The sequence below is a fragment of the Aegilops tauschii genome, chromosome 5 (assembly GCF_002575655.3).
Source record: "Aegilops tauschii subsp. strangulata cultivar AL8/78 chromosome 5, Aet v6.0, whole genome shotgun sequence".
NCBI classification, from domain to species: domain Eukaryota; kingdom Viridiplantae; phylum Streptophyta; class Magnoliopsida; order Poales; family Poaceae; genus Aegilops; species Aegilops tauschii.
The window spans coordinates 452,477,013-452,501,670 of NC_053039.3; the positions used below are offsets into that span (position 1 = coordinate 452,477,013).

Consider the following 24,658-nt stretch of genomic DNA (forward strand, 5'->3'; position numbering starts at 1 on the left):
TGTCCAAGACAGAAACGGTCGGTCTTTTCCCTTTCTATTTGAATTTGGTTCTGCCTCTTTCTCTCCGTTACCGAGGGAGGTTCAAACAGTGTCCGGCTAGGACTATAATTAGAATTAATCACCGTTTCTCATCTATAAATATACATGTAGCCCCGCCCAGATTGAACGTGAGTTTGCTTGCCAGCGAGGCCATCCAGCGGCCTGTTTCGCTTTGTTGGGTCTACTTGTGCGTCTCGCCGGATTCAACTCGCAGACTCGCCATGTCGGCGTCCTTCACCGGTGTGTCTGTCGTCTCCGGCACCGGCGAGCTGTGCCCTTGCGCCGAGTTGTTGGCCGACACCAACGCGGACTATGGGTACCACCTGCTCGTGGTCCAAGACTACACCGCCACCAAGAGAGCGACACCCACCGGCCAGAGCATCAACTCGCGTCATTTCATCATAGGAGTGTTGGAGCTGACTCTCTCAGCCCCTCACCTTCTCTCTTGGTTGCTTCTCACAACACACACACAAGACGATGGAGACACATGTGTTTTGGCGTCGGACTGTCACAGCCCAACTTTTTCTTCTCTCTATTTCTCTTGATGCAAAGCAAACATGATTACAAGTTAAATAGGACATGCACACACACAGCCTGGCCACCATACTCGGCAACTAAGGCCACTAACCCATGCACCCACTAACTGCATGTACGCCAATACTTGGCCCTTGCGCAACCTCCTCTCAACGGCCTCATGACCAGGCCAACACAACGTGCATGCAGCAACTACTAATCCTGATCTACTTGGCTACTTAACTTAACAACCGGCTCCAGGACTGGTTCACACAGGTTATCCTCCACCTCCTGTACTGTCGCTGTTGCATGGCTTCACGCCTTGCACTCCGGCCGCGTCGCACGACCAGCTTGGCATCACACCTCTTGTACGCTCGAGTGAAGTTTCATCTGCCAACAATGTCCTGGACCATCTATACTACATGCATAAATGAAACCGAACTAAAATGCAGATACAAAATATCAAGATTAAATCTAACAAGTGGTAGATGAGCCTCCAAGGCATAGCAACCTTTGGTTAAGGAGGCTAAAGAAAGGGCCAGAGGTCAACCCCCCCCCCCCCCCCCCCCCGCGTCGCCCTCCTCTGGCGACACGGGGGGAACCCTAGCCGCCGCCACTCGCGGGCACTCCACCCCCCTTCCTCGCGCCGCCGCCGCCGGAGGGCCGGCCGGCGAAGCCGTGCCGGACCCCATGAAGGTGGCGGCGGGGCGGATCTGGCTTCCTCGCGCACTCCATCACCTCCCCGCGCCTCGACCTCCCACGACGGCTGTCTGCTGGTCCGGCGGGGCTGCGTGTACGCCCTGGCTGTGCTGCGCGGCTGGATCCGGCCTCCACTCGCCGGCCTGCCCCTGTGCCGCTCAAGCTTGCCGTGCCTCCCCCTCGTCACCAGGTTCCATCCATGGCAGTCGCGGGCGCCCCCACGCCCACCCCCTCCAGTTGATGCCCCCACCCCTGCCGGTCCGGCGGTGGATGCGCCGCACCCTGGCCATCCCTGCAGCTCCCCCCTCCCACCGGCCTGCCGTTGGTGCTGCTGTTGGCTGCAGCTGGGCGTGGGACTTGCGTCGGGTTGCGGGATGCGTACGGCCTGCCTCGCGCAGGCCCCCTCCCCGACGACACTTCCTCCCCCTCGAGCCAAGGTGATAGCTTCCGTGCGGCGGTGGCGAGGCTTCGGTGGTATTGGCAGGCGTGGGGCACCCCGTGACGGGTCCTTGCCGGCGCTGCTCCGGCCCTGGCGGCCTTGTACCTGCGTTTTCCGGTGTCCTAGGCTTGCCGGCGTTCTATGCCGGGCGGCCTCGGCCTCGGCGACCAGCGTCTGCATCCCTTCCACCTTGCTTGGCTCGTCGATGTCCTGACGGCTACGGCCACGGAAGTTTGGATCTGCGTCCCTCCAGTCCCAACTTGTCGTCGTCGCCTGTCGCCGTCGTCTCCCCTCGCGGTGGTCTCTGCCTCATCGTCGAGCATACCCTGTACGCCTCAAAGCCTCCTCCTTTTGCTAGATCCAATGCTCGTGGGTCCGGAGGCGGTGCCACCCTCCGACGGCAGGTGCAGCCCCACCTACCCCCTTCCAGCCTGGTGGTTCCGGCTAGTGTTGGCTTCCTCATCCAAGACTCCATACCCGGCGGCTATGGGATTGCTCAGCTTCTGGCCAGGGAGAAATCTCTGCTCTGCTTGTTGGTGCTGGCAGTGCCGGCGCCTGTCGGTGTCAAAACCGGCAGATCTCGGGTAGGGGGTCCCGAACTGTGCGTCTAAGGAGGATGGTAACAGGAGGCGGGGGACACAATGTTTACCCAGGTTCGGGCCCTCTCGATGGAGGTAATACCCTACTTCCTGCTTGATTGATCTTGATGATATGAGTATTACAAGAGTTGATCTACCACGAGATCGTAGAGGCTAAACCCTAGAAGCTAGCCTATGATTATGATTGTTCTTGTCCTACGGACTAAACCCTCCGGTTTATATAGACACTGGAGGGGGCTAGGGTTACACAGAGTCGGTTACAAGGGAGGAGAACTACATATCCGAATTGCCAAGCTTGCCTTCCACGCAAAGGAGAGTCCCATTCGGACACGGGACGAAGTCTTCAATCTTGTATCTTCATAGACCAACAGTCCGGCCAAAGTATATAGTCCGGCTGTCCGAGTACCCCCTAATCCAGGACTCCCTCAGTAGCCCCTGAACCAGGCTTCAATGACGATGAGTCCGGCGCACAGATTGTCTTCGGAATTGCAAGGCGGGTTCTTCTCCAAATCTTGAGTACCTGTCGAGTAGTGTCCGGCTTCCCATGAATGTTGCACTCCTCAGCTTCTGCGCCTAATAATGGCAATCTTCCAGGTGTCAAGCGAATGCGAGAAGTCGGGGCATTTTTACACTTGCCACCCTAATCCTGTGAGCAAATCATCTATTTAAAGAGCCAGGGATCCCCAGATCCAGATCACACCATCCTCCCACAGCGAGTGTCCGTCGGAGCACGCCCGGAAAAGCCCATCCCATCATGGCCGGCCATCGCAAGTCCTCCTCTCGCTCCCGTAGCACTAAGCCAGGTAATTGGAAGAAGTGTTCCGTCCCCCACAGCCAATTAGTAGAGTTACAGACCCAGGGGTTTCTCCCTCCAGCGTATATGGTCCCCGTCCGAGCCGGACTAGCCACTTACAATGGCGGGGAGCAAGCGGAGAGCTTTCCGAACCCATCCATGGGGGAGCGAGTATGCCTCACCCCTTACTTATTAAGGGGACTTGGATTTCCGATCCATCCGTTCCTCCGCGGGCTCCTGGAGTTCTACGGCCTCCAGCTGCATAATTTTACTCCCGCCTCCATATTAGACATCGCGGGCTACGTCGCTCTTTGCGAGCTGTTTCTGGGCTGCGAAGCTCATTTTGAGCTATGGCAGAGGCTATTCTGCCTCGTACCCCGTACACAGGAGGGGTCAATATATCAAGTGGGCGGAGCCGAGATATGGCGCATCGCCGGGACCGGATACCTGTCCGGTACTCCGAAGAAGACATCCGAAGATTGGCCTTCAGAGTGGTTTTATATGGAGGACGTCCCCCTTCCGGACCCTATTCGGATGGGCCTTCCTGAGTTCAATAATGCCCCTTTGAAGAAATGCCGCAGCTGGCGCCCTCGGAGCCCCCGGGAGGAAGATAACAGAGAGGTCCTTTACCTAATGGGCCGGATAAAAGCGCTGGCCAAATCAGGATTGACCATAATTGAGGTCATGTCAATATGTATAATGCGGGGGGTGCAGCCACTTCAATATCGGGGACAACCCATGTGGCACTTCAATGGAGAAGACGATGCCACCCGCTGCGGTCGTAAAGGTCCGGACTCCGCAGCTGCTCTAGCGAAAATATTGTCCGATTTGTACAAAGGAGAGGAAGAGGAGTTCATCCGCATTAAGCCACGGGATGGATTCTCCATGTACAACCCCCCGAACTGGGTGAGCTGCTACCTTTTACTCCAGACCTTCCGGCATCCTTCATCATAAATATTTACCTTGCTATTTCATAGCAGGAACTGTGAAAAGCAGTGAGGGAGGTCCACAGCCCGTCTCCACAGCCAGAGGACCCTGACCGGGCCCTCGACCCCGGACTCAAAGAAGATCCGGACATATTTGTGGAGCTCGTCGATAGGACGTTCTATCAGTTAAGCTGCGACGGTGCCTTGGTGGCCATCATAGCCGATTATCCTGGCCTGCTCCCTACATCGCATGTAAGTAAAACCGGAGTCCCAACTTCCGAGAAGGATCCCTTCTTTGCACTTTACCCACCGCACACGTATTGCGTTTTACAGGGAAGGCCCTTGGGGCGCCATGCCGAACCCGCGGTGTCTCATCAACAAGGGGCACCGAAGCCGGGTAGGCTTAAAAGGAAGGTGGTCAGGACTGAGACGCCGTCACAGAGGTATGAAAAAACCTTGCTCCGCGGTCGTCGTCTTTAAAATATAATAACGTCCATGGTTCCTGGCAGAAAAAACGCTCGCCGGACCGTGTCCGGAGAGCCTGCCGGCCACGCCTCCACCTGCCGGACTACAGAGCCGGACTTAGGGGCAGATGCTAACGTGGGGACAACACTGGATTTTCCTCCTACGGAGGATGCGGATAGGCTGTCCGCTACGAATTCCGAAGTGGAGAGCGCCATGAATCACAAGCGTCGCCGCACCGTACTCCGCGACCCTAGTTTCTCCGAAGAGGCGTTCGATGCCTTCAACTCAGGAGACGCGTACATCCGAGCTGCTGAAAATGGCCTTGCCAGAGCCACGGACCAGTATGTAAAGGATATACGGGTAAGAAAATCTGATAATTATGTATATCAGTAGCCCCTGAGACTTGAAACAGTTGGCACAACTGATTTAAGGATCATTATATGCATAGGTTCTGACGGAGAAGAATACCCAGTTGTCTCAAGAGCTGGAGGAGTGCAAAGCCCAGCTACGGGCCGCAGTTGCCGGAATGGAGGAGTCCAAGAAGGCCCCATCTGGTAATACTTGTCTTGATCGAAAAGAATGAAATGACATGTACCAGTTAGTATTCGGCATTCATGCGAATCTAACAATAGATTCCGCAGATAATCCCGCAGTGAATCCAAAGATCGTTCGAGGGGATGAGCGACATGCTCAACGACAGCTAGAGGCTGGCGAGCGCGTGCTTACGCGGGTTAGGCGGGAGAAAAACGATCTCCAAGATGCCAATACCTGGCTGGGCGTTGAACTGAAGATGTTCCGGCCCAGCTTGCTGACTCCGTAAAGGAGAATAAGAGGCTTCGACGTGGCATTTTTAGTAAGTGCTTGAACGAACTTTTATAGAGTTCGGCGAAGAAACCGACTAACAGAGTTATATCTGTAGGTATGCTGACGGGTCGTCCCGAAGAGGAGATGCCCGGATCTGCGGGCGATCTTCTGCAAGAGCTCTCACAACTGCACGAACAAGTTTGGTAGGTGATGCAGGGCATTGCCCAGGCCTTGTGGCCATCTGCCTCCCTGCCAGGAGGCATGAGGGAGCTCGTAGAGATGCTCAAGGGAGCACGGCGGCGCTTCCGATTATGGAAGATATCGGCCTGCCGACAAGGCGCAAGGGAAGCCTGGGCCATGGTGAAGACACGATATACCAAGGCTGACCCGAACCACATGGCCGAGGTCGGGCCTGTGGGGTCTGGTGGGAAAGAGATCCCCGTTAGTCTGGTGTATGACCAGGTAAAATTAGCCGCAAAGTATTCCCAACAGGATTGTAGGCTAGACAGCCTATTGGATGGTATAGAAGAAGAATTTAGTCAGGCTAAGTGACTGTGTACTTCAAATGACATATTTTGTCTCTAGCCGGATTGTAAATCATTTGTCATGGCGGACCTTTTCGCTCCGACCTCCGGACCCGACAGTCCAGAGTGTATCCGAATACCCGCTCAGTTATGTAAAAACCGGGGTACGCGTGGAAACCAGGCGTAGGGGTCATAAGTGCTTGAACAGACAAGTACCCAACTAGCTATGTTATATTACATGGATAGTAAGAAACATCTTCCAGGGAGAATAGTTCCGTTAAGGGTTCCTTTCCCTGGGTACGCATGCATTAATGTGCATGTCCAAACTGCGAACAGAGACGCAGGATATAAACATCCGGGGGCATGTATTGCAATAGGTAAAAGTCATCTTTTGTTCCCCAACCGAATATTCCCTTAAGAACGCTAGCTTTCGGCTTCACCCAGTCTGAGGTACACATCCAGCTGACCCGGCAGTAACAATCGCAGAGGTGCTCCCCTTATGCCCTAGCCGAATTAACGGGGACGTAGGGCATAAACACAATAGCCAGGCAACCCAGCTTGGCCAAAACTTAAGTCATATCGATGCATATAATGGCGAAGAAAAGGTACATGTAGAAAAGTAACACATGTGCAAGGGGCATAAAGCCCGGAGTATAATTATATTAAGCTTCTGTGTAAGAAGCCCCTAGGTATAATGAGCACGCACGGCGCGTCAAGATTGTGTAGTCAAGACACACTTTAAGCTTTTAAGGCCATGAAGAAAAAGGGAAGAAAGAAAGAAAGAAAGACAGATAGCGGATATATATAAAAAAGGGCGGAGGTAAGGAGACGAACACAGAGTCCGGCACTAGGCGTAGAATCTTTGGAGTCTGGCCGCGTTCCATGGGTTTGGCTCGAGTCGATTGTCCGATGCATCACGCAGACGGTACGCTCCACCGGTGAGAACTTTATCGATGATGAAGGGACCTTCCCATTTGGGCTTGAGCTTGTCCTTTTTCTTCTTTGGTAGGCGTAGAACGAGTTCGCCAACGTTATAAGTTTTGGCCCGTACTTCTCTGCTTTGATACCGTCGAGCCTGTTGCTGATAGAATACGGAGCGGGGTTTTGCAATGTCACGCTCCTCCTCCAGGGCATCTAAACTGTCCTGCCGATCAAGCTCGGCTTCTTTCTCTTCGTACATGCGCACTCGAGGTGAGTCATGAATGATGTCGCAGGGCAGTACCGCCTCTGCGCCGTACACCATAAAAAACGGTGTGTATCCGGTAGTGCGATTCGGCGTGGTCCGCAGCCCCCATAGTACGGAGTCGAGCTCCTCAACCCAGTGTGTATCTGATTTCTTCAAGGATCGCACTAGTCTGGGTTTAATGCCGCTCATAATAAGACCATTTGCTTGTTCGACTTGACCGTTTGTTTGGGGGGTGATAGACGGAGGCATAATCGAGCTTAATGCCCATGTTGCCGCACCAAGTTTTTACCTCGTCAGCTGTGAAGTTCGAGCCGTTATCGGTGAGGGGACGCCGTAACGGTGTACAACCCCATATATGAAGTCTATCACTGGTCCGGACTCGGCCGTTTTAACTGGTTTGGCTTCTATCCATTTGGTGAATTTATCCACCATGACCAATAGGTATTTTATCTTATGGCTTCCCCCTTTAAGGGGTCTGGCCATATCAAGCCCCCAGACCACAAAGGGCCAAGTAATGGGGATTGTTCGGAGAGCAGTAGGTGGCAGATGGCTTTGGTTTGCAAAAAGCTGGCAACCGACGCAACGTTGGACGAGGTCCTGTGCTTCTGCTCGGGCCGTCGGCCAGTAAAAACCTGTACGGAAGGCCTTGCTTACAAGGGCCCGAGCTGCGGCGTGATGGCCGCCGAGTCCAGCATGAATTTCTGCCAAAAGTTGCCGTCCTTCCTCTTCGGAGATGCACCTTTGAAGTACCCCGGTAACGCTTTTCTTATAAAGCTCTCCCGCGTGGACCTTGTAGGCTTTAGACCGCCGCACAATGCAACGTGCCTCGTTTGGGTCCTCAGGGAGTTCTTGCCTAGTTAGGAAGGCCAAGAAGGGTTCTGTCCACGGGGCGATGACATCCATAATCACGTGGGCCGAAGGTGTTATTTCGGTGGCAGAGCCTCCGATTACGTCAGAGTGTTCGGGATCGGGCGTTGTGACCGGATCCGGACTGTTGTTGCCGATCTCCCCTTCCCACACCACGGATGGCTGAAACAGCCTTTCCAAGAAGATATTAGGTGGGACCGGGTCGCGCTTAGCGCCGATGCGGGCGAGGATATCCACCGCTTGATTGTTTTCTCGGACCACATGGTGGAATTCGAGCCCCTCGAACCGAGTTGACATTTTGAGGACGGCGCTGCGGTAAGCCGCCATTTTTGGGTCCTTGGCGTCAAAGTCTCCATTTATTTGAGATATTGCAAGGTTCGAATCCCCACGCACCTCTAGGTGTTGAATGCCCATGGAGACTGCCATGCGGAGACCATGCAACAAGGCCTCATATTCTGCTGCATTGTTGGAGTCTATGTATAATATTTGGAGTACGTATTGGGCTGTATCTCCGGTGGGGGAGGTCAGGACGACGCCTGCCCCCAGACCAGCCAGCATCTTAGAGCCGTCAAAGTGCATGATCCAATTGGAGTACGCGCCGTACTCTTTAGGGAGTTCGGCTTCTGTCCATTCGGCGACGAAATCAGCCAGTACTTGCGACTTAATGGCTCGCCGTGGTTTGTATGTTATGTCGAACGGGAGGAGCTCAATAGCCCATTTAGCAATCCGGCCCGTGGCATCGCGGTTATTTATTATGTCGTTGAGTGGTACTTCAGAAGCCACCGTAATTGAACACTCTTGAAAGTAGTGTCATAGCTTCCGAGATGCCATGAAGACCGCGTATGCTATCTTTTGATAATGTGGGTACCGTGATTTGCATGGAATGAGGACAGTGGATACGTAGTATACCGGCTTTTGAAGCGGGAACTTATGTCCGTCCGTCTCTCGTTCGACGATGAGCACTGCGCTTACAACTTGGTGTGTTGCCGCTATATATAACAGCATTGGTTCGCCGATATTTGGTGCGGCCAAGATTGGGTTGCTGGCCAAGACGGCTTTTATTTCTTCCAATCCGGCCGTGGCCGCATCCGTCCATTCGAAGTGTTCGGTGCGTCGAAGAAGGCGATAAAGAGGTAGTGCCTTTTCTCCCAATCGGGAGATAAAGCGGCTTAAGGCAGCCACACATCCAGTTAGTTTCTGGATTTGCTTGAGGTCTGTTGGGATAGCCAACTATGACAGAGCTCGGACTTTAGCCGGATTTTCTTTAATTCCTCTATTGGAAACGATGAAGCCCAAGAGCTTTCCGGCGGGCACGCCGAAAACACATTTTTCCGGATTGAGCTTGATGTCATATGTTCGGAGATTGTCGAACGTGAGCCTCAAGTCATCTATTAAGGATTCGACGTGTCTGGTTTTAATGACCACATCGTCTACGTATGCTCCACTGTTTTTGCCGATTTGTGTTTCCAGGCATGTTTGAATCATGCGTTGATAGGTTGCACCGGCGTTTTTGAGCCCGAAAGGCATGGTGTTAAAACAGAAGGGGCCGTATGGAGTGATGAATGCCGTTGCGGCTTGATCGGACTCCGCCATCTTGATTTGATGGTATCCGGAGTATGCGTCGAGGAAACACAATGAGCCGTGTCCTGCGGTAGTGTCGATTATTTGATCTATGCGGGGGGGGGGGGGGGGGGAAGGGATCCTTGGGGCAAGCCTTGTTAAGGTCCTTGAAATCGACACATAGGCGCCAGGATTTTTCCTTCTTTGGTACCATTACCAGGTTTGCTAGCCAGTCCGGATGTTTTATTTCTCTAATGAATCCGGCCTCGAGTAACTTGGCTAGCTCCTCTCCCATGGCTTGTCGCTTAGGCTCTGAGAAACGCCGAAGAGTCTGCTTGATCGGCTTGTATCCCTTTAGAATGTTTAGGCTATGCTCGGCCAGCCTGCGTGGGATTCCTGGCATGTCTGAAGGATACCAGGCGAAGATGTCCCGATTCTCGCGCAAGAACTCCCGCAGTGCGGCGTCTGTTGTGGGGTTCAGCTGTGCCCCGATGGATGCTATTTTTGTAGGGTCCGTTGGGTGGACCTGGAATTTGACTATTTCGTCCGCTGGTTTAAAAGAGGTGGACTTGGGTCTTTTATCGAGTATCACGTCGTCCCTGTCCACTGTGGAGCGCAGCGCAGTTAGTTCTTCGGCCGCGAGAGCTTCGGATAACGCCTCAAGGGATAGTGCGGCGGTTTTATTTTCGGCGCGGAGTGCTATGTCCGGATCTCTAGCTAGAGTGATGATTCCATTGGGCCCGGGCATTTTGAGCTTCATGTACCCGTAATGGGGTATAGCTTGGAAGATCGTGAATGCCTTCCGCCCTAAAAGGGCGTGGTATCCGCTACTGAACGGGGCCACTTGGAATGTGATTTCTTCAGACCTATAATTCTCCGGCGTGCCGAATACCACATCTAGTGTGATTTTTCCCGCACATCGTGCCTCCCGACTAGGGATGATTCCTCTGAAGGTCGTGCTGCTTTGCTCAATGCGGCTCTTGTCTATTTCCATTTTGTTAAGAGTCTCCTCGTAGATGAGGTTTAATCCGCTGCCACCGTCCATGAGCACTTTAGTAAGCCGGAAGCCGTCCATAATTGGACTAAGGACCAAAGCGGCTGGTGCGCGGACTGTTCGGAATTGAGGTTCGTCACTCGCATTGAAGGTTATGGCCGTATCGTTCCATGGATTTATTGCTGCAACATGGCAGACTTCGGCGAGGCTGCGGAGTGCTCGCTTGTGCCTATTATTTGAGGCGAAAGTCTCGAAGACTGTCAATACTGTATTGTTATTTTCCACGGGATGGTGCTCTGTGGTATTGTTGATGAGGAGATCCTTGCCGCTCTTGGCCACCTGCCGGAGTATCCAACATGCTTTAAGGCTGTGTATTGGCATGGTATCCGGTGTACTGTGAATTTTGCATGGCCCATTGAGCCATCCCTCCAATACAGTTCCGCGCCCTGTAGTGGGCTTTGATTTCTTTGTAATTAGATCGGGTGACTTACGAGAGTACATCCTTTTAGTTCGGACGGGTGGTTTAGTGAGAGCCGGAGGATCCCAGAATTTTGTTTGGGTTTTCCAGGAGCTTTCCATCGCACAGTACTTCCGTACTATGGCCGCCAAGTCAGCAAAGTGTGCTATGTCACGGCGACTTATGGCGTTGATGATTCCCTTGTCCGTGCAATTTTTGCAAAAGAATGAAATTGCGTCTTCCCCGCGACAGTCCTTGACCTTGCTCATTACAAGGAGGAATCTGGCCCAATAGTGATGTACTGTCTCTTGGGGCTCTTGTCTAATGTGGGAAAGATCACTTACACTACAGGAATCAGCTATTTTGCTGTCTGCCACGGCGGACGGCAAAGGCATGAACGGTGGACGGCAAAGGCCTTTGCCGTCAGCCGCGGACGGCAAAAGGCTCCGGCAAAGTAGGCTACGGTAAACAGCTACTTTGTCGTCTGCTTCCGGGCGGCTGACGACAAAGGCCCTTTGCCGTCTGCCGCGGACGGCAATAATTGCGCTGTCAGTCCGTTAAGTGGCTAACGGCAGGCCTTTGCCCTCTGCGGCAGACGGCAAACTTTCTAGTGTCTTTGCCGTCCGCCTTATGATGTCATCTACACGTCACTACATGGCAGGCCTTTGCCGTCCGCCGCTGACGGCAAAGAGCCGGTTGCCGTCGGTGGCAGACGGCAAAGAGCCGGTTGCCGTCGGTGGCAGACGGCAAAGAGCCTGCATATTGGCTCTTTTTCTATTTTTTATTAAATCCAACAATTTTTCACAGCAAATATATATGACATATATAGATATATTTCACAGGCATTCATATCACATATATCCAGCACATAAGTTCCATACATTCATACATAAGCAAGTTCAATCCATTCATACATAAGCAACTTCCATCCATACATATTACATAAGCAAGTTCCATCCATCAATTCATACATAAACAAGTTCCATCCATACATAAACAAGAAGACTAGAACAAGAAGACTAGAACAAGAAGAGTAGCTTCCATGAAGTGAATGAAATCTGCAAAATGGCAAAATAAGAAAGTTAGAAATAGGTGACTAGAATAAGAAGACTAGAACAAGAAGAGTAGAACAAGAAGAAGACTAGAACAAGAAGAGTAGAACAAGAAGAAGACTAGAACAAGAAGAGTATGTCATTTATGAGCTAACTTACGTGAAATGGATCATATATGAGCTAACTAAGTTGAAATGGGTCGTCTATGAGCTAGCTAAGGTGAAATGGATCATTTATGAGCTAACTTAGTTGAAATGGGTCGTTTATGAGCTAACTAAGGTCAAATGGATCGTTTTTGAGGTAACTAAGGTGAAATGGATCGTTTTTTAGCTAACTTAGGTGAAATGGATCATTTATGAGCTAGCTTAGTTGAAATGGATCGTTTTTGAGCTAACTTAGGTGAAATGGATCATTTACGAGCTAATTTAGTTGAAATGGATCTTTTTGAGCTAACTTAGGTGAAATGGATCATTTAAGAGCTAATTTAGGTGAAATGGATCGTTTTTTAGCTAACTTGGTGAAATGGATCGTTTATGAGCTAAATTAGTTGAAATGGATCGTTTATGAGATAACCTAGGTAAGATGGGTCATTTTGGAGCTAACCTAGGTGAAATGGGTCATTTTAAAGCTAACGTAGGTAAAATGGATCATTTAGGAGCTAATCTAGGTAAAATGGTCATTTTTTACCTAACTTGGATGAACTGGATCATTTATAAGGTAACCAAGGTAAAATGGGTCATTTTAGAGCTAACTTAGGTAAAATGGATCGTTTATGAGCTAACTAAGCTAATTATGCAATTTTTGACATAAGTAAGCTAAGTACAGATCGTTTTAGAGCTAACTCAGGTAAAATGGATGGTTTTGGAGGTCAGTAAGCTTATTAAGTCATTTTGGAGGAGAAGAAGCTAAGTCTAGGTCATTATGGTAAGCATTGGAGGAAATAAAGCTAAGTCTAGGTCTTTATGCATGTGTTAAGCAAAACACTAGATAAACTTACCATGATCCAGGAGGTGTAGGAGCGGGCTGGCTTGTGTCGGTAGATGGAGAAGGATCGTGCGATGCTTGTCTGGAGTTACGCTGCACCAAAGATCATTTCCAATGTCTTGTTAGCATGATGACACTCAAATTTTAAGACTAGTAAGTAATGTCCATTCAAATTAAACTCACCGTGGTCCCAGGAGCAATCACTGGCATCGGCGGAGCGGTCTGACCGGTCTTCTCGCACGCAGACTGCACATTTGGTTTTGACGACTCAGTCATACTAGTTAGTAATGAGACAAACACTACATGAATGTTTTGGCTAATCTGCAGAAGAAACTTACCACAAGGAGCTCGTACATGGCCCTTGCCTGCATGTCATTCCGTGCCCTCTCCTCCTCCAACATCTTTGTCATCCTCTCCTCCAACTGCCGCTGCTTCTCCGCCGCCTCCGCCAGAAGTTTCTCCGTTCTATCTCTCTCAGTCTGTATAGCAGCCTGCAACACCACTCACATGACCATTTGTAATCATTGATGGAAGCGCACACAATGTAATGGAGAAAGATAGCTGAGTACGTATCACTAACATTGATGGCGAGTTGGACTGGACGTTCACGAGGCCTTATCTCAGGAGCGGAGCTCGACTGGCGCGCCTTGATCTCCGGGAGAGTGCTAGGACAATGGATAAGTCCATCTCCAATGGCTATGGAGCCATGGGACCTCCCGCCACCAGATATCATCACCAGCTCTGGATCAATGGGACCCTGGCTCGGGTTAAAGTCCTCCCTTTTCCTCGCCTTCCCCTCATCTCTATATCTCACGAGCTTGTTGTGGGAGGAGATGTTGGTGAAGTTGTTTGCATCATCGAGGTCAGACTGAGAGAATGCCTTGACTTTCTTGAAAGAGGCAGTGTGGGCCATGGCATACAGGTCGTACACCTTTGGCACCTTATCCACCTTATTGTGGCGTGCCTGAAAGAGAGAAACAATGTAAATTAGTAATTAAAGGGCTCAAGCTAGCATGATGAATGAATTGCATGAATCATGAAGCAAACCACATACCCAGTTCCGCCCGAACTGATATAAGTTGGAGCTGCCTTGATGGTGTGGCACACCTTCCATTTGGGCACGTTTGTCCTTGGCCTCGTTGTGGAGGGCTAGCCATTCTTTTGAGCACCACTCATTGACCAACACCTCCCAACAATCCATCCGATCCGCACACCATCTCGGAGGCGCCTAAGTTAGCAAATAGAAACTTGAGCGCTACGGCTAAGAACTACTAAATGAAGGAACTTAAGTAGAAGGCCTTAAGAATTACCTTCATGTACTGCTCCTTACTCAGGAACTTATCGCGGCACGCCGGCTTGGTCTTCTTGATACCACGCAAGGCATAGTAGTCTCCAACAGCCTGCACCCGAGCCTCGTGTCGTAAGTTCTGTAGTAGGCGCTTGCAGACGTTCTCGATAACATGTGCCGCGTCCTCCTCGTATCCCTCCTCACACCTGTAGAATGTCTGCAATCAAATGAGACAATATTGATTAGTACAATTAATAACTAGCTAGTTAAACATTTTTAAATGTGTAAAGGAGAAATTACCCAGAACTTTCTCATCACCATGTCTGCCCTCGTGTCGCACAAGACACCGTCGATAATCTCATCCGGCGGGGCCGGGGCAGCCAAGTAGTGCTCCCAGCTCAATCCAAGCTCTGGAAGCCGACCCTCACCAGGCAACGTGACAAACCCCGGGAAGTTTTGCCGGCAAAGAACTCCAAGGACGGAGTTGGGCCGGCGGACACTATGATGGTGGTCCCAACCCCTGCAGCATGACAAGGCCAACGCATTAGTTATTTGAAGAAACGTGAATGCAGAAGGTACAAAAATATTAAATGCACTTACCTCTCCCCATCAGGGAAAATCAACCACCTCTGCTCGCGGGTCGCCGGCATGGACAGGAGCCGTGTAGCACCACGCTGGTAGACGGTGCCCCCCTCCTCCTCAATATCAGTCGGCTCCCCGCCATCATCAGCATGGCCACTCGGCTCCTCGGGCTGATCCGGCCAGGTACCCCATCCAGACGTGTGCTCCTCCGGGGTCTCGTGGGCCGAACTCTCGTGGGCCGAAGGCCAGTCGACTCGAGGCTCGTGGGCCCAAGACCCGTGGACCGGAGGCTCGTGGACCGGAGTCCGTGTAGCCTCCTCCTCGGACGAGTCCACCCTAGCAGTCACGTGCTCGGGTGAAACAGCTAGGGGTGGCGGCGAGGAAGGCGCCGTAGCAGTCACCCTACGTCCTATCCCGCGACCACGTGCCCCACCTCCTCTCTTCCTACCCCGTCCCCTGCTGGGCACCGCGGTCGACGAAGAAGGGCCCGGCGGTGTCGCCATACTGTCCAGCAACGCTCGGCGGAGAGGTGCGTGTGGAATGGAAGACCTCACACCACGCGCCGACGAAGAAGGGGCCTCGGCGCGCTCCCGACCAGCGCCCACCATCTTTCAACCCCTGCCATGACAAACAGTAAACGAAATTAGTACAACATAAAAAAAAGACCGACATGAATAATAATATGTGTATCACTTAAGTGTATCATCATCAAGTACAACATAAAAAAATTTAATACCTCACACTACTAATAATCTCGATCAGTATCATCAATAAATGCATAATCATCATCATCACTATAATCAATGATGGGCCCATAGGGTTCAGTGGCATCAACATGTGGAAGGCCACCTTGACGTAATCGGTCAAGCATTGACAGGTCATCCGCAGCAGTAACCTCTTCTTGTTCCGGCTCTTCTTGTTCCTCCTCTGGGGTGATGTCGGATTCACTGTCGTTGTCTACTTCAATGTTTTGGGGTGAAGTATAGCGGTTCTTGAAACGCTTTTTGGAAAGACGTGTCTCTTGGAAGAATTCTCCTTCATATGTGTCTGGGTTAATGTGAGGTTCATAATCCTCTTCCTTTGGGGGAGATAGTCTAGCACGTGGCGGCACTTCATAAACGACATCCCAACCTTTCAGATTTGGATTAGTTTGGCAGGCCCACGGTAGATAGAATACATGGGTCGCCTGTTGAGCCGTAATATAGACATTAGGAACATCTAAATGGGTGCTTTGGTTGATTTCAACTAGCCCTATATGTTCATGAGTCCTTCTATTCTCCTTCGGCTGAAACCAATAACATTTGAAGACTACGACATTCGGTGGGTTTTCACCATAGAATAGAAGTTCATAAATTGCTTCAACTCTCCCATAATACTCGGTACCTGCTTCGCCGATAGCAGATACACAACAATTTGTAGACTTTCGGTCGGCCATAGATAGCTCTTTGCCATAGGTACGAAAGCGATACCCGTTGATGTCGTATTTGTCAAATGAACGGACCTTATAGTCAAAACCATTAGCGACTTGTCTCAATTCGGCGTCCATAGACTCTGAATTAGCCTACAAGTTTAATATGAAAGGATTGTTGCATTACGCACAAATTAGCGAATGAAATGAAATTGTCTAATAGAAATTACCGCTTGTTTGAACCAAGAGATGAAACTGGGATAGCCGCCTCCTTGCTTTGCGAGAAGCTCATACTCTTCGACAGAATCCTTTTGGATCACCGCTCCATACGAGAATAAGGCGACGTATCGACTGTATGAAATATCCAGGAATAAGAGCAGTTCAAAGGAAATAGAAGTTGCGAAACAATGTACCGAGAACTTACTCGATGTACGGCCGCACTTCTATCAGGTTGTTGAAGATATACAACGAAATGGTCCGCCATTCTTCGTTATCCAAAGATACTGGATTTGAAACACTGGCTGGTGCGAGATTCCCTTTGAACAGGCTGAGGTTGGATCCACCCTTTTTAGGGTCGTCAGCATTGTACCGAGGCTTCAGATTATGCAAATGATGATTTTTGGCTTCGTAGTGTGCTGTCACGAAGTTTGCCGCCTCCTCAGTGATGAATGCCTCAGCCATCGATGCTTCAATTCTACGTTTATTTTTACATTTTTGTCGAAGCGTCTTCTGCATCCTCTCAGTTGGGTAGCACAAACGATTTTGCACGGGCCCCCCCAATCTTGCCTCGGTCGGGAGATGCAAAATCAAATGTTGCATTGGATTAAAGAAGCCCGGTGGAAAGATCTTCTCTAACTTGCAGATCAACTCCGGCGCCAACTCTTCCATTTCTTCTAGCACGCCAGGCGATAGTTCTTTCGCACAAAGAACACGGAAGAAATAGCTGAGTTCTGCCAGTACTAGCCATTCATCCTCAGGGATGAAGCCACGCAACATCACTGGCATTACCCGCTCAATCCATATGTGCCAATCATGACTCTTGAGACCAAATATCTTCAATTTATCAAGACTGGCTCCCCTCTTTAGATTCGCTGCATACCCATCGGGGAACATCAACTGCATTTTCATCCACAAGATAATTTCCCTCATAGCTGGCCTTCCAAGATTGAACCATGCCTTTGGCTTCGTCCAGTTCTGCTTTCCTTTCGGTTCTTTCATGTTTTGTAACGGCCTATCACATAGCTCCTCCAGATCGACTCTAGCCTTAGTATTATCCTTTGACTTCCCATCTATGCCGAACAATGTACCAAAAAGTGCCTCGGCGATATTCTTCTCAGTGTGCATCACGTCGATGTTGTGTGGGCAAAGGAGGTCTTTGAAGTAAGGCAGATCCCATAAGCATGTTTTGTGAGTCCAGGCGTGCTTAGAATTATACCCCTTGAAGTACCCTGGACGCTCTGGATCTGGCTCGAGAGCGTTTAACTGATCCAGGATCTGTTGGCCTGTCAATGCAGGTGGTGCAGAGTTTTTGACAACTCTACCTCTGATGAAGTTCTTCTTGTCTTTCCTGAACTTATGGCGAGGATTCAGGAACTGTCTATGCATGTCGAAGCAAGAAAACTTGCGACCGGCCTGAAGCCAACGAAACTCAAGAGCTCCCTTGCATGTGGGGCACGGGAACCTTCCATGCACACACCAGCCAACGAATAGCGCATACGCCGGCAAGTCATGCGTCGAGTACATGTACCAGACACGCATTATGAAGTTCCGTTTGCTATAGGCGTCGTATGTCTTGAACCCATTATCCCAGGCTTCTTGCAATTCGTCCTTAAGCGGCTGCATGTACACATTCATATTTCCCCCCGGATAGTTGGGCCCTGGAATTATCAACGTCAGGAAAATGTTCTTTCTTTGCATAATCTGTTCGGGGGGGGGGGGGGGGGAGATTGAGTGGAAAGATAAATACGGGCCAACAACTGTATTGGGCTGCCGTCATACCAAACACACTGAACCCATCCGTGCTGATGCCGACTCGAGGATGCCTCGGATCTGCCGCTTTGTCACCATGTAATTCATCAAACTTTTTCCACGCAACACCATCCGATGTGTGTACAATCATCAGATTCCCATCTGCATCTAGTTCGGTTCTTTTGCCCGTTTTGTGCCATGTCATCTGTCTGGCCGTCTCTTCGACCATGAAAAGACGTTGAAGTCTTGGTACGATTGGCATATACCGAAGAACACTAACGGGGATTTTGGTCTGTGTCTTCTCACCTATACCGTTGTCTACCACAACATACCTGGAAGACTTGCAAATGGGACAATAGTTCAAGTCCGCATAGTCAAGCCTAAACAAGACACATCCTTTCTCACAGGCATGTATCTTATCATAGGGCGTCTTCAGTGCACGGAGGATTTTGTCCGACTGGTACAGGTTTGCAGGCATTACATGGCCTTTGGGTAGAAAGCATCCAAATACTGTCATCATTGCATCGTAGCATTCTCTGCCCAAGTTGAACTGAGCCTTCAGAGCCATTACTTGTGAGATGGCATCCAACTGACAAAGCTCAGTGTGCTCATGGAGCGGACGTTTTGAAGACTCCAACATTTCATTGAAGGCCTTTGCAGATTCCTCCATCTCCTCGTCCGAATCCCGAGCATCATCGAAGTCTTGCACCATGTTTTCCATCCCGGTACCATGCTCGTCGGTGCAACGACGATCCACCTCAGCTCGGTCACGTTGGGCAGACTCACCATGAAATGTCCACACCGTATAATCGGGCGTAAAACCACTCTTCTGCAGGTGTTTGCCCATTTCAGCCTCTGTCCTCTTTTCCCAATTGCCGCACCGTAAACAGGGGCACCAGGTTTTCCTCTGGCCATTTGCAAATGCGGCTCGCACAAACCCCTTGGTTTTTGTGAACCATTCAGTGCTCCATTTGTTCTGACCAGTGTGACCGGTGTACATCCACGCACGATCACTCATCTTGACTTTCAGAGCTACTAGACACACAACAAATATATATATATATAATTCACCATGTATATATTCATCAGTTGATCTACTTTGTCAATTTTATTACGTCCATGCAACCTACACTCTAATAGGTAATGATAGGTCCTAATCCCACCCGAGTATGTTTAGATTGGGTTCATTTTCCCATGCTATGCTCCGGATCCTACGCAAAATTTCGGCAGCACCTCCCCGCTGTTCTCCTGATACACGTCTCTGCAATAAACAGAGAGGATTTGTACCCGGGGAACAACAGGGGAGGCACTGACGAAATTTATGCGTCGGATCCGGAGCAAAGCATATGGGAAAACGAACCCAATCTAAACATACTCGGGCTGTCCATGGATAGCGTTGGACAATTCGAAAGAATCAAGGTTATAAATATGCAAATGCATGCATATTTATAACTATGACGCTTTCGAACGGGAGACACATATTGGTCACGCATACTGATGATTCAAGACACATATATAGCTAGCTATCAAGTTTCATCGGAATAGATCAAATAATTAATGGGGGAGGAGGACATGTCATTTGTGCTCACCCACGAACGAAGGGGCAGAGCTCGTCAAACGCACGGCGAGGTCGTCGAACACCAAACCTCTCAGCGATGAAACAACCTCACATTTAAAACTACCCGATCAACACAATTATATATGATGTTTTTCATAACAAAATCGAAAAATATATGACCTAACTAATAATTCACAAATATATGACCCCGTCGGCCTCTGGAAGGCCAAAGAACACCTTTTCGGGAGGTGTCGGGGGTCGGGGTGTCGTGTCGGTGTCGGGGTGCCATGTCGGGGTCGGGGTCGGGGTCTCGGGGTCGGGGTGTCGGGTCGGGGTGCCGGGTCGGGGTCGGGGTCGGGGTGTCGGGTCAGGCTCGGGGTCGGGGTGTCGGGGTCGGGGTCGGGGTGTCGGGGTCGGGGTCTAGGGGTCGGGGTGTCGTGTCGGGGTGCCGGGTCGGGGTCGGGGTGCCGTGTCGGGTCGGGGTTTTTTCCTCTTTTTTCCTTTTCCTCTTCTTCCTCTTCTTCCTTTTCTTCCTTTTCTTCCTTTTTTTCCTTCTTCTTCTTCTTCTTCTTCTTCTTCTTCTTCTTCTTCTTCTTCTTCTTCCTCCTTTCCTTTTTCCTCTTCTTCTTCTTCTCCTCCTCTCCTCTTTTTTCTTCTTCTTCTTCTTCCTCTTCTTCTTTTTTCTTCTCCTCCTCCTCTTCTTCTTCTTCCTTTCCTTTTTCCTCTTCTTCTTCTCCTCCTCTCCTCTTTTTTTCTTCTTCTTCTTCTTTCCTCAAACTAAACTAAACCTAAAACTAAACCTAAAACTAAACCTAAAACTAAACCTAAAACTAAAAACAAAACTAAAACTAAAACTAAATCTAAACTAAACATAAACCTAAAACTAAAAAAACAGAAAAAAAGGACAAAACTAAATCTAAACCTAAAACTAAACTAAAACTAAACCTAAAACTAAACCTAAAACTAAATCTAAACTAAACATAAACCTAAAACTAAAAAACAGAAAAAAAGGAAAAAAGAGGAGGTAGAGCTCACCTGGGGCAGGGCCGGTGGAGGAGGTTTCCGGTGGAGGGGGGGGGGGCGGGCGGCCTGGGGCGGCGGCGCCGGGCCCGGGGCGGTGGGGCGCGGGGGGGGGGGGGGGGTGGGGCGCGGCGGCGCCGAGACGGTAGGGCGGCGGGGGCGACGGGGCGGGGGGCCGGTGGGGCGCCGGGTGGTGGGGCGACGGCGCCGGGCGGCAGTGGCGACGGGGCGGGGGGCCGGTGGGGCGGCGGGGTGGTAGGGCGACCGGGCGGCGGCGAGTGGTGGGGGCGACGGCGTGCGTGTGAAGAGCAGGGAGAGAAACAGGGCGGGGTGGGGCGCGGCCGTTAGATATGTTAAATCTTTGCCGTCCGCTTTTTTGCTCTTTGCCATCTGCTAGCAGACGGCAAAGAGGGGGGCTGTAAAGTTTTTTTTAAGCAGCTCGTCAGTGGGACCCCCTTCCTCTTTGCCGTCAGCTAGCGGACGGCAAAGAACTGGCTGATGGCAAAGAAAGTCTTTGCCATCAGCCAGTTCTTTGCCATCAGCCAGTTCTTTGCCGTCAGCTTTTGGGTAGCTGATGGCAAATAGCTTCTTTGCCGTCTGCTAGGTGACGGCAAAGAGCTGGCAGATGGCAAAGTAGCTGATTCCAGTAGTGTTATGTCTGGGTGGGTGGGTAGATTTAGGTCCAAACCCTGACCCGATCTGAGACCCAGGGGCAGAGGAGTTTCCGAGCTTGGCAGTTCGGGCTCCGGGATGTTGCCCAATTTTTCTGGCCCGCTGTCCGATTCTAGGTTCGAACCTTGGGCCATGTCCTCCCGTAGACGGGTATCCGGCTCGGAGAGCTCGGGAATCCGGACATAGTTCGTCCTCAAGATAGAGGAAGAATCGCTGGGTTGCTCCTCCACCACCGCTATCTGATGGGTGACTGGCGGAGAGTTAATCTCCCTTTGGTCGGGTTTAAGCCCGATCCGATCATAGTCCGTAGCGACTCCCAGGGCGGCGATGCGATCCAAGAGCTCGTTAAAGGAAGAGAGCTCCATTGGATCCATCTGCTCGGCGAATCCCGAGCCGATGTGGAGGCTGTTTTTGATGACCCGAGAAGTCATCGTCGGCGCGACGGCCGAACGGGCGGTCATGACGAAGCCGCCTAATCGGAGAGTTTGGCCTACAGCCAGGGCTCCCCCCCGAGGTAATGTTGTCCTTGATAACAAGACGAGCCATCAAGCCTTATCGTGACGGCACAGTGGAACTCTCAATGAAAGCACCAATGTCGGTGTCAAAACCGGCGGATCTCGGGTAGGGGGTCCCGAACTGTGCGTCTAAGGCAGATGGTAACAGGAGGCGGGGGACACAATGTTTACCCAGGTTCGGGCCCTCTCGATGGAGGTAATACCCTACTTCCTGCTTGATTGATCTTGATGATATGAGTATTACAAGAGTTGATCTACCACGAGATCGTAGAGGCTAAACTCTAGAAGCTAGCCTATGATTATGATTGTTCTTGTCCTACGGACTAAACCCTCCGGTTTATATAGACACCGGAGGGGGCTAGGGTTACACAGAGTCGGTTACAAGGGAGGAGATCTACATATCCGAATTGCCAAGCTTGCCTTCCACGTAAAGGAGAGTCCCATCCGGACACGGGACGAAGTCTTCAATCATGTATCTTCATAGTCCAACAGTCCGGCCAAAGTATATAGTCCGGCTGTCCGATTACCCCCTAATCCAGGACTCCCTCAGCGCCCGCGGGTGTCGTCTTTCCTTCTTGAAGGCGCTGCCATGGCCTTTAGTTGCGCCCCTCTTCGAGCTCGGGGGAAACCCTAGGTCCGGCTGCTTCGGACCGGATGGCGAAGACGTCTTGGCGTCGTCTTCCTTCTTGAAGGCGCTATCTTGCTCGCTAGCAGTGTCCCCGGCATTGGTTTGGTGATGTTGAGGCTTATTGCTGGTTCGGCATTGTCTCTTGGTTCGGGTTAGGTTTGGTCTAGCTGCGTTCTTTCCTTTGTTCGGGCCGAGCATCCCTTCTATTTCTGCTCCAGGCATCATGTTCGCGCCTGTCTGCGTTCGTGTAATGTGTTGTATCCCTGCTGTACTCATTCTACTCCTTCTATCAATAAAATGACACGCAAGCTTTGCGTATTCGTGAAAAAGATCATGAGCGGTACATCCGGTGCTTTCCTAACGGTGACAAGCCAAGCTGTGCCGACTTCATACCTCTCTACCTTTGTCGTCTCGTAGACGAGGACGACGACGATGAAGACGAGACTGTGGAGGCCAAGTTCAGTTTTAGTTTCATCGACCAGGTCGAGAAGCACAAGCCAGTGTACATTCGTGGAACTAAGACCTACAGGTTCTCCCGCAGTGAGACGTCCCAGGGCACCGACAAGTTCACAAGGAAAGATGTCCTTGAACAATCACGTAATATGAAGTGTGATGGTTTCACCATCCGATGCGATGTCCTCGTTTGCAACACCGAGGTTGCCGCCATCCTTTCTCATGATATATGTCAGCATTTCAACAATCTTCTTCAAACCAAGGTGGGTGCCGACGTGATGTTTGACGTCAGCGGCGAGATGTTTGCTGCACACCGGTGTGTGCTTGCTGCCCGATCAACAGTCTTCATGGCGCAACTATTTGGCCCCATGAAGGAAGGCACCAGTATGTCTAGCGTAATACAAATCTGGGAGTATTTGACCAGGACTAATCCCTCTGTTTTGAACGAGCTCATTACCAAGCTTGCTTCGAACCAGCGTAAATAGCACTCTATATATGGTACGCATGGATCCTTAGAGCTAGATGAGAGAGATTGCGTGTGCGTGTGTGTGTGTGTGATCCTATATAGTTACGTGTCTTGATTTTGTCTCATCGTGTAATTTGCATATATGCTCATGAATCAACAAGATCCAACACATGGGCAAATTGTCTCTCCATGAAATGGATGGTCTATTAATTCGGGTGCAAGCGTCAACATCAATGTGCATTGCAGCACAGTGCAAGTTCACTCGCTAGTCGTACCCTCATATATTTCTCCGTGCGCTTTTTTGCGAGTGGATTTCTCCGTGCATTTTCTTTGTGGGTGAATTTTTCCGTGCATTTTTTTGTGTGGGTGGATTTCTCCGTGCATTAATCATGTCGTATATTGTTCCCTCGACTCGGACGGTGGCTATACTAGTTATCTATATTCTCCCTCACAAAGTTCATATGTCTATTATGCTACGGAGACATCTCCAACAGCCGCGCTACGCACGGCGCGTTAAAAACCCATTTAAAGCGTGCGGATCGTCTATTTTCGCACGGCGGGTCCGTTTGCTCTAGCGGCCGCTGCAAATTTAGCGCGCGCGAGCCGCTCCAGCAGCCGCTGCAAAAACTGCGCTCGCTCGCGCACAAATAACATATGCACTCTAAACTAATATAAAAAAACATATGCATAGATTGAAATACATAAAAAACGATACATAGATATTTTATAATGCATACATAGTTTATCATAGCATAGATAGATAAAAAAAAGTAATCCAACACGATAAAAACTACTCCCTCCGGACTTATTAGGCCCCTTAGGCCCTCCCGTCCGACTACCAAGGAAAGTTAACTGGAAACGGGGCATGCATGCGAGATTTGCGTCGCGGGGCAGCATTATCAAGGATATAATTAATGCATAGACGCTGCATGCGTGTAGATTTGGCGCTTCGGTTGCAGCTCCATCCAATAGTCCCGTAGAAAATTAATTCGAAGGCGTTGCATGCGCAAGCTCCAGAGGTAACGATGGGTGCAAGTCATGCAGGATTGTGGCTGCATAATTATTCATAATATAAATGACGTGTGCCATACTAAGCATCAGCTAATTACTTGAGGGATTAATACCTAAACTAACGTGCGCGAATAGGGGACTGCCTTGGTCTTGCCAATTTGGTTGGTGGACCTAATAAACCCGAACGG

General features: G+C 50.5%; 1 protein-coding gene across 1 annotated transcript; it reads left to right on the top strand.

The window, feature by feature from the left end:
• The first annotated feature begins 260 nt into the window (after positions 1 to 260).
• LOC109770525 (BTB/POZ and MATH domain-containing protein 2-like) lies at positions 261 to 23,478 on the top strand. The gene is made up of 2 exons (XM_020329228.1): positions 261 to 429; positions 22,958 to 23,478. Exons 1-2 carry the CDS (start codon positions 261 to 263, stop codon positions 23,476 to 23,478), a joined length of 690 nt encoding a protein of 229 aa, XP_020184817.1.
• Positions 23,479 to 24,658: the final 1,180 nt, after the last annotated feature.

Coding starts and splice junctions, on each gene's coding strand:
- LOC109770525 (XM_020329228.1), top strand. CDS start 261: ATGTCGGCGTCCTTCACCGGTGTGTCTGTCGTCTCCGGCACCGGCGAG. Junction 430..22,957: donor CGGCCAGAGCATCAACTCGC/GTCATTTCATCA, acceptor GTCGTCTCGTAG/ACGAGGACGACGACGATGAA.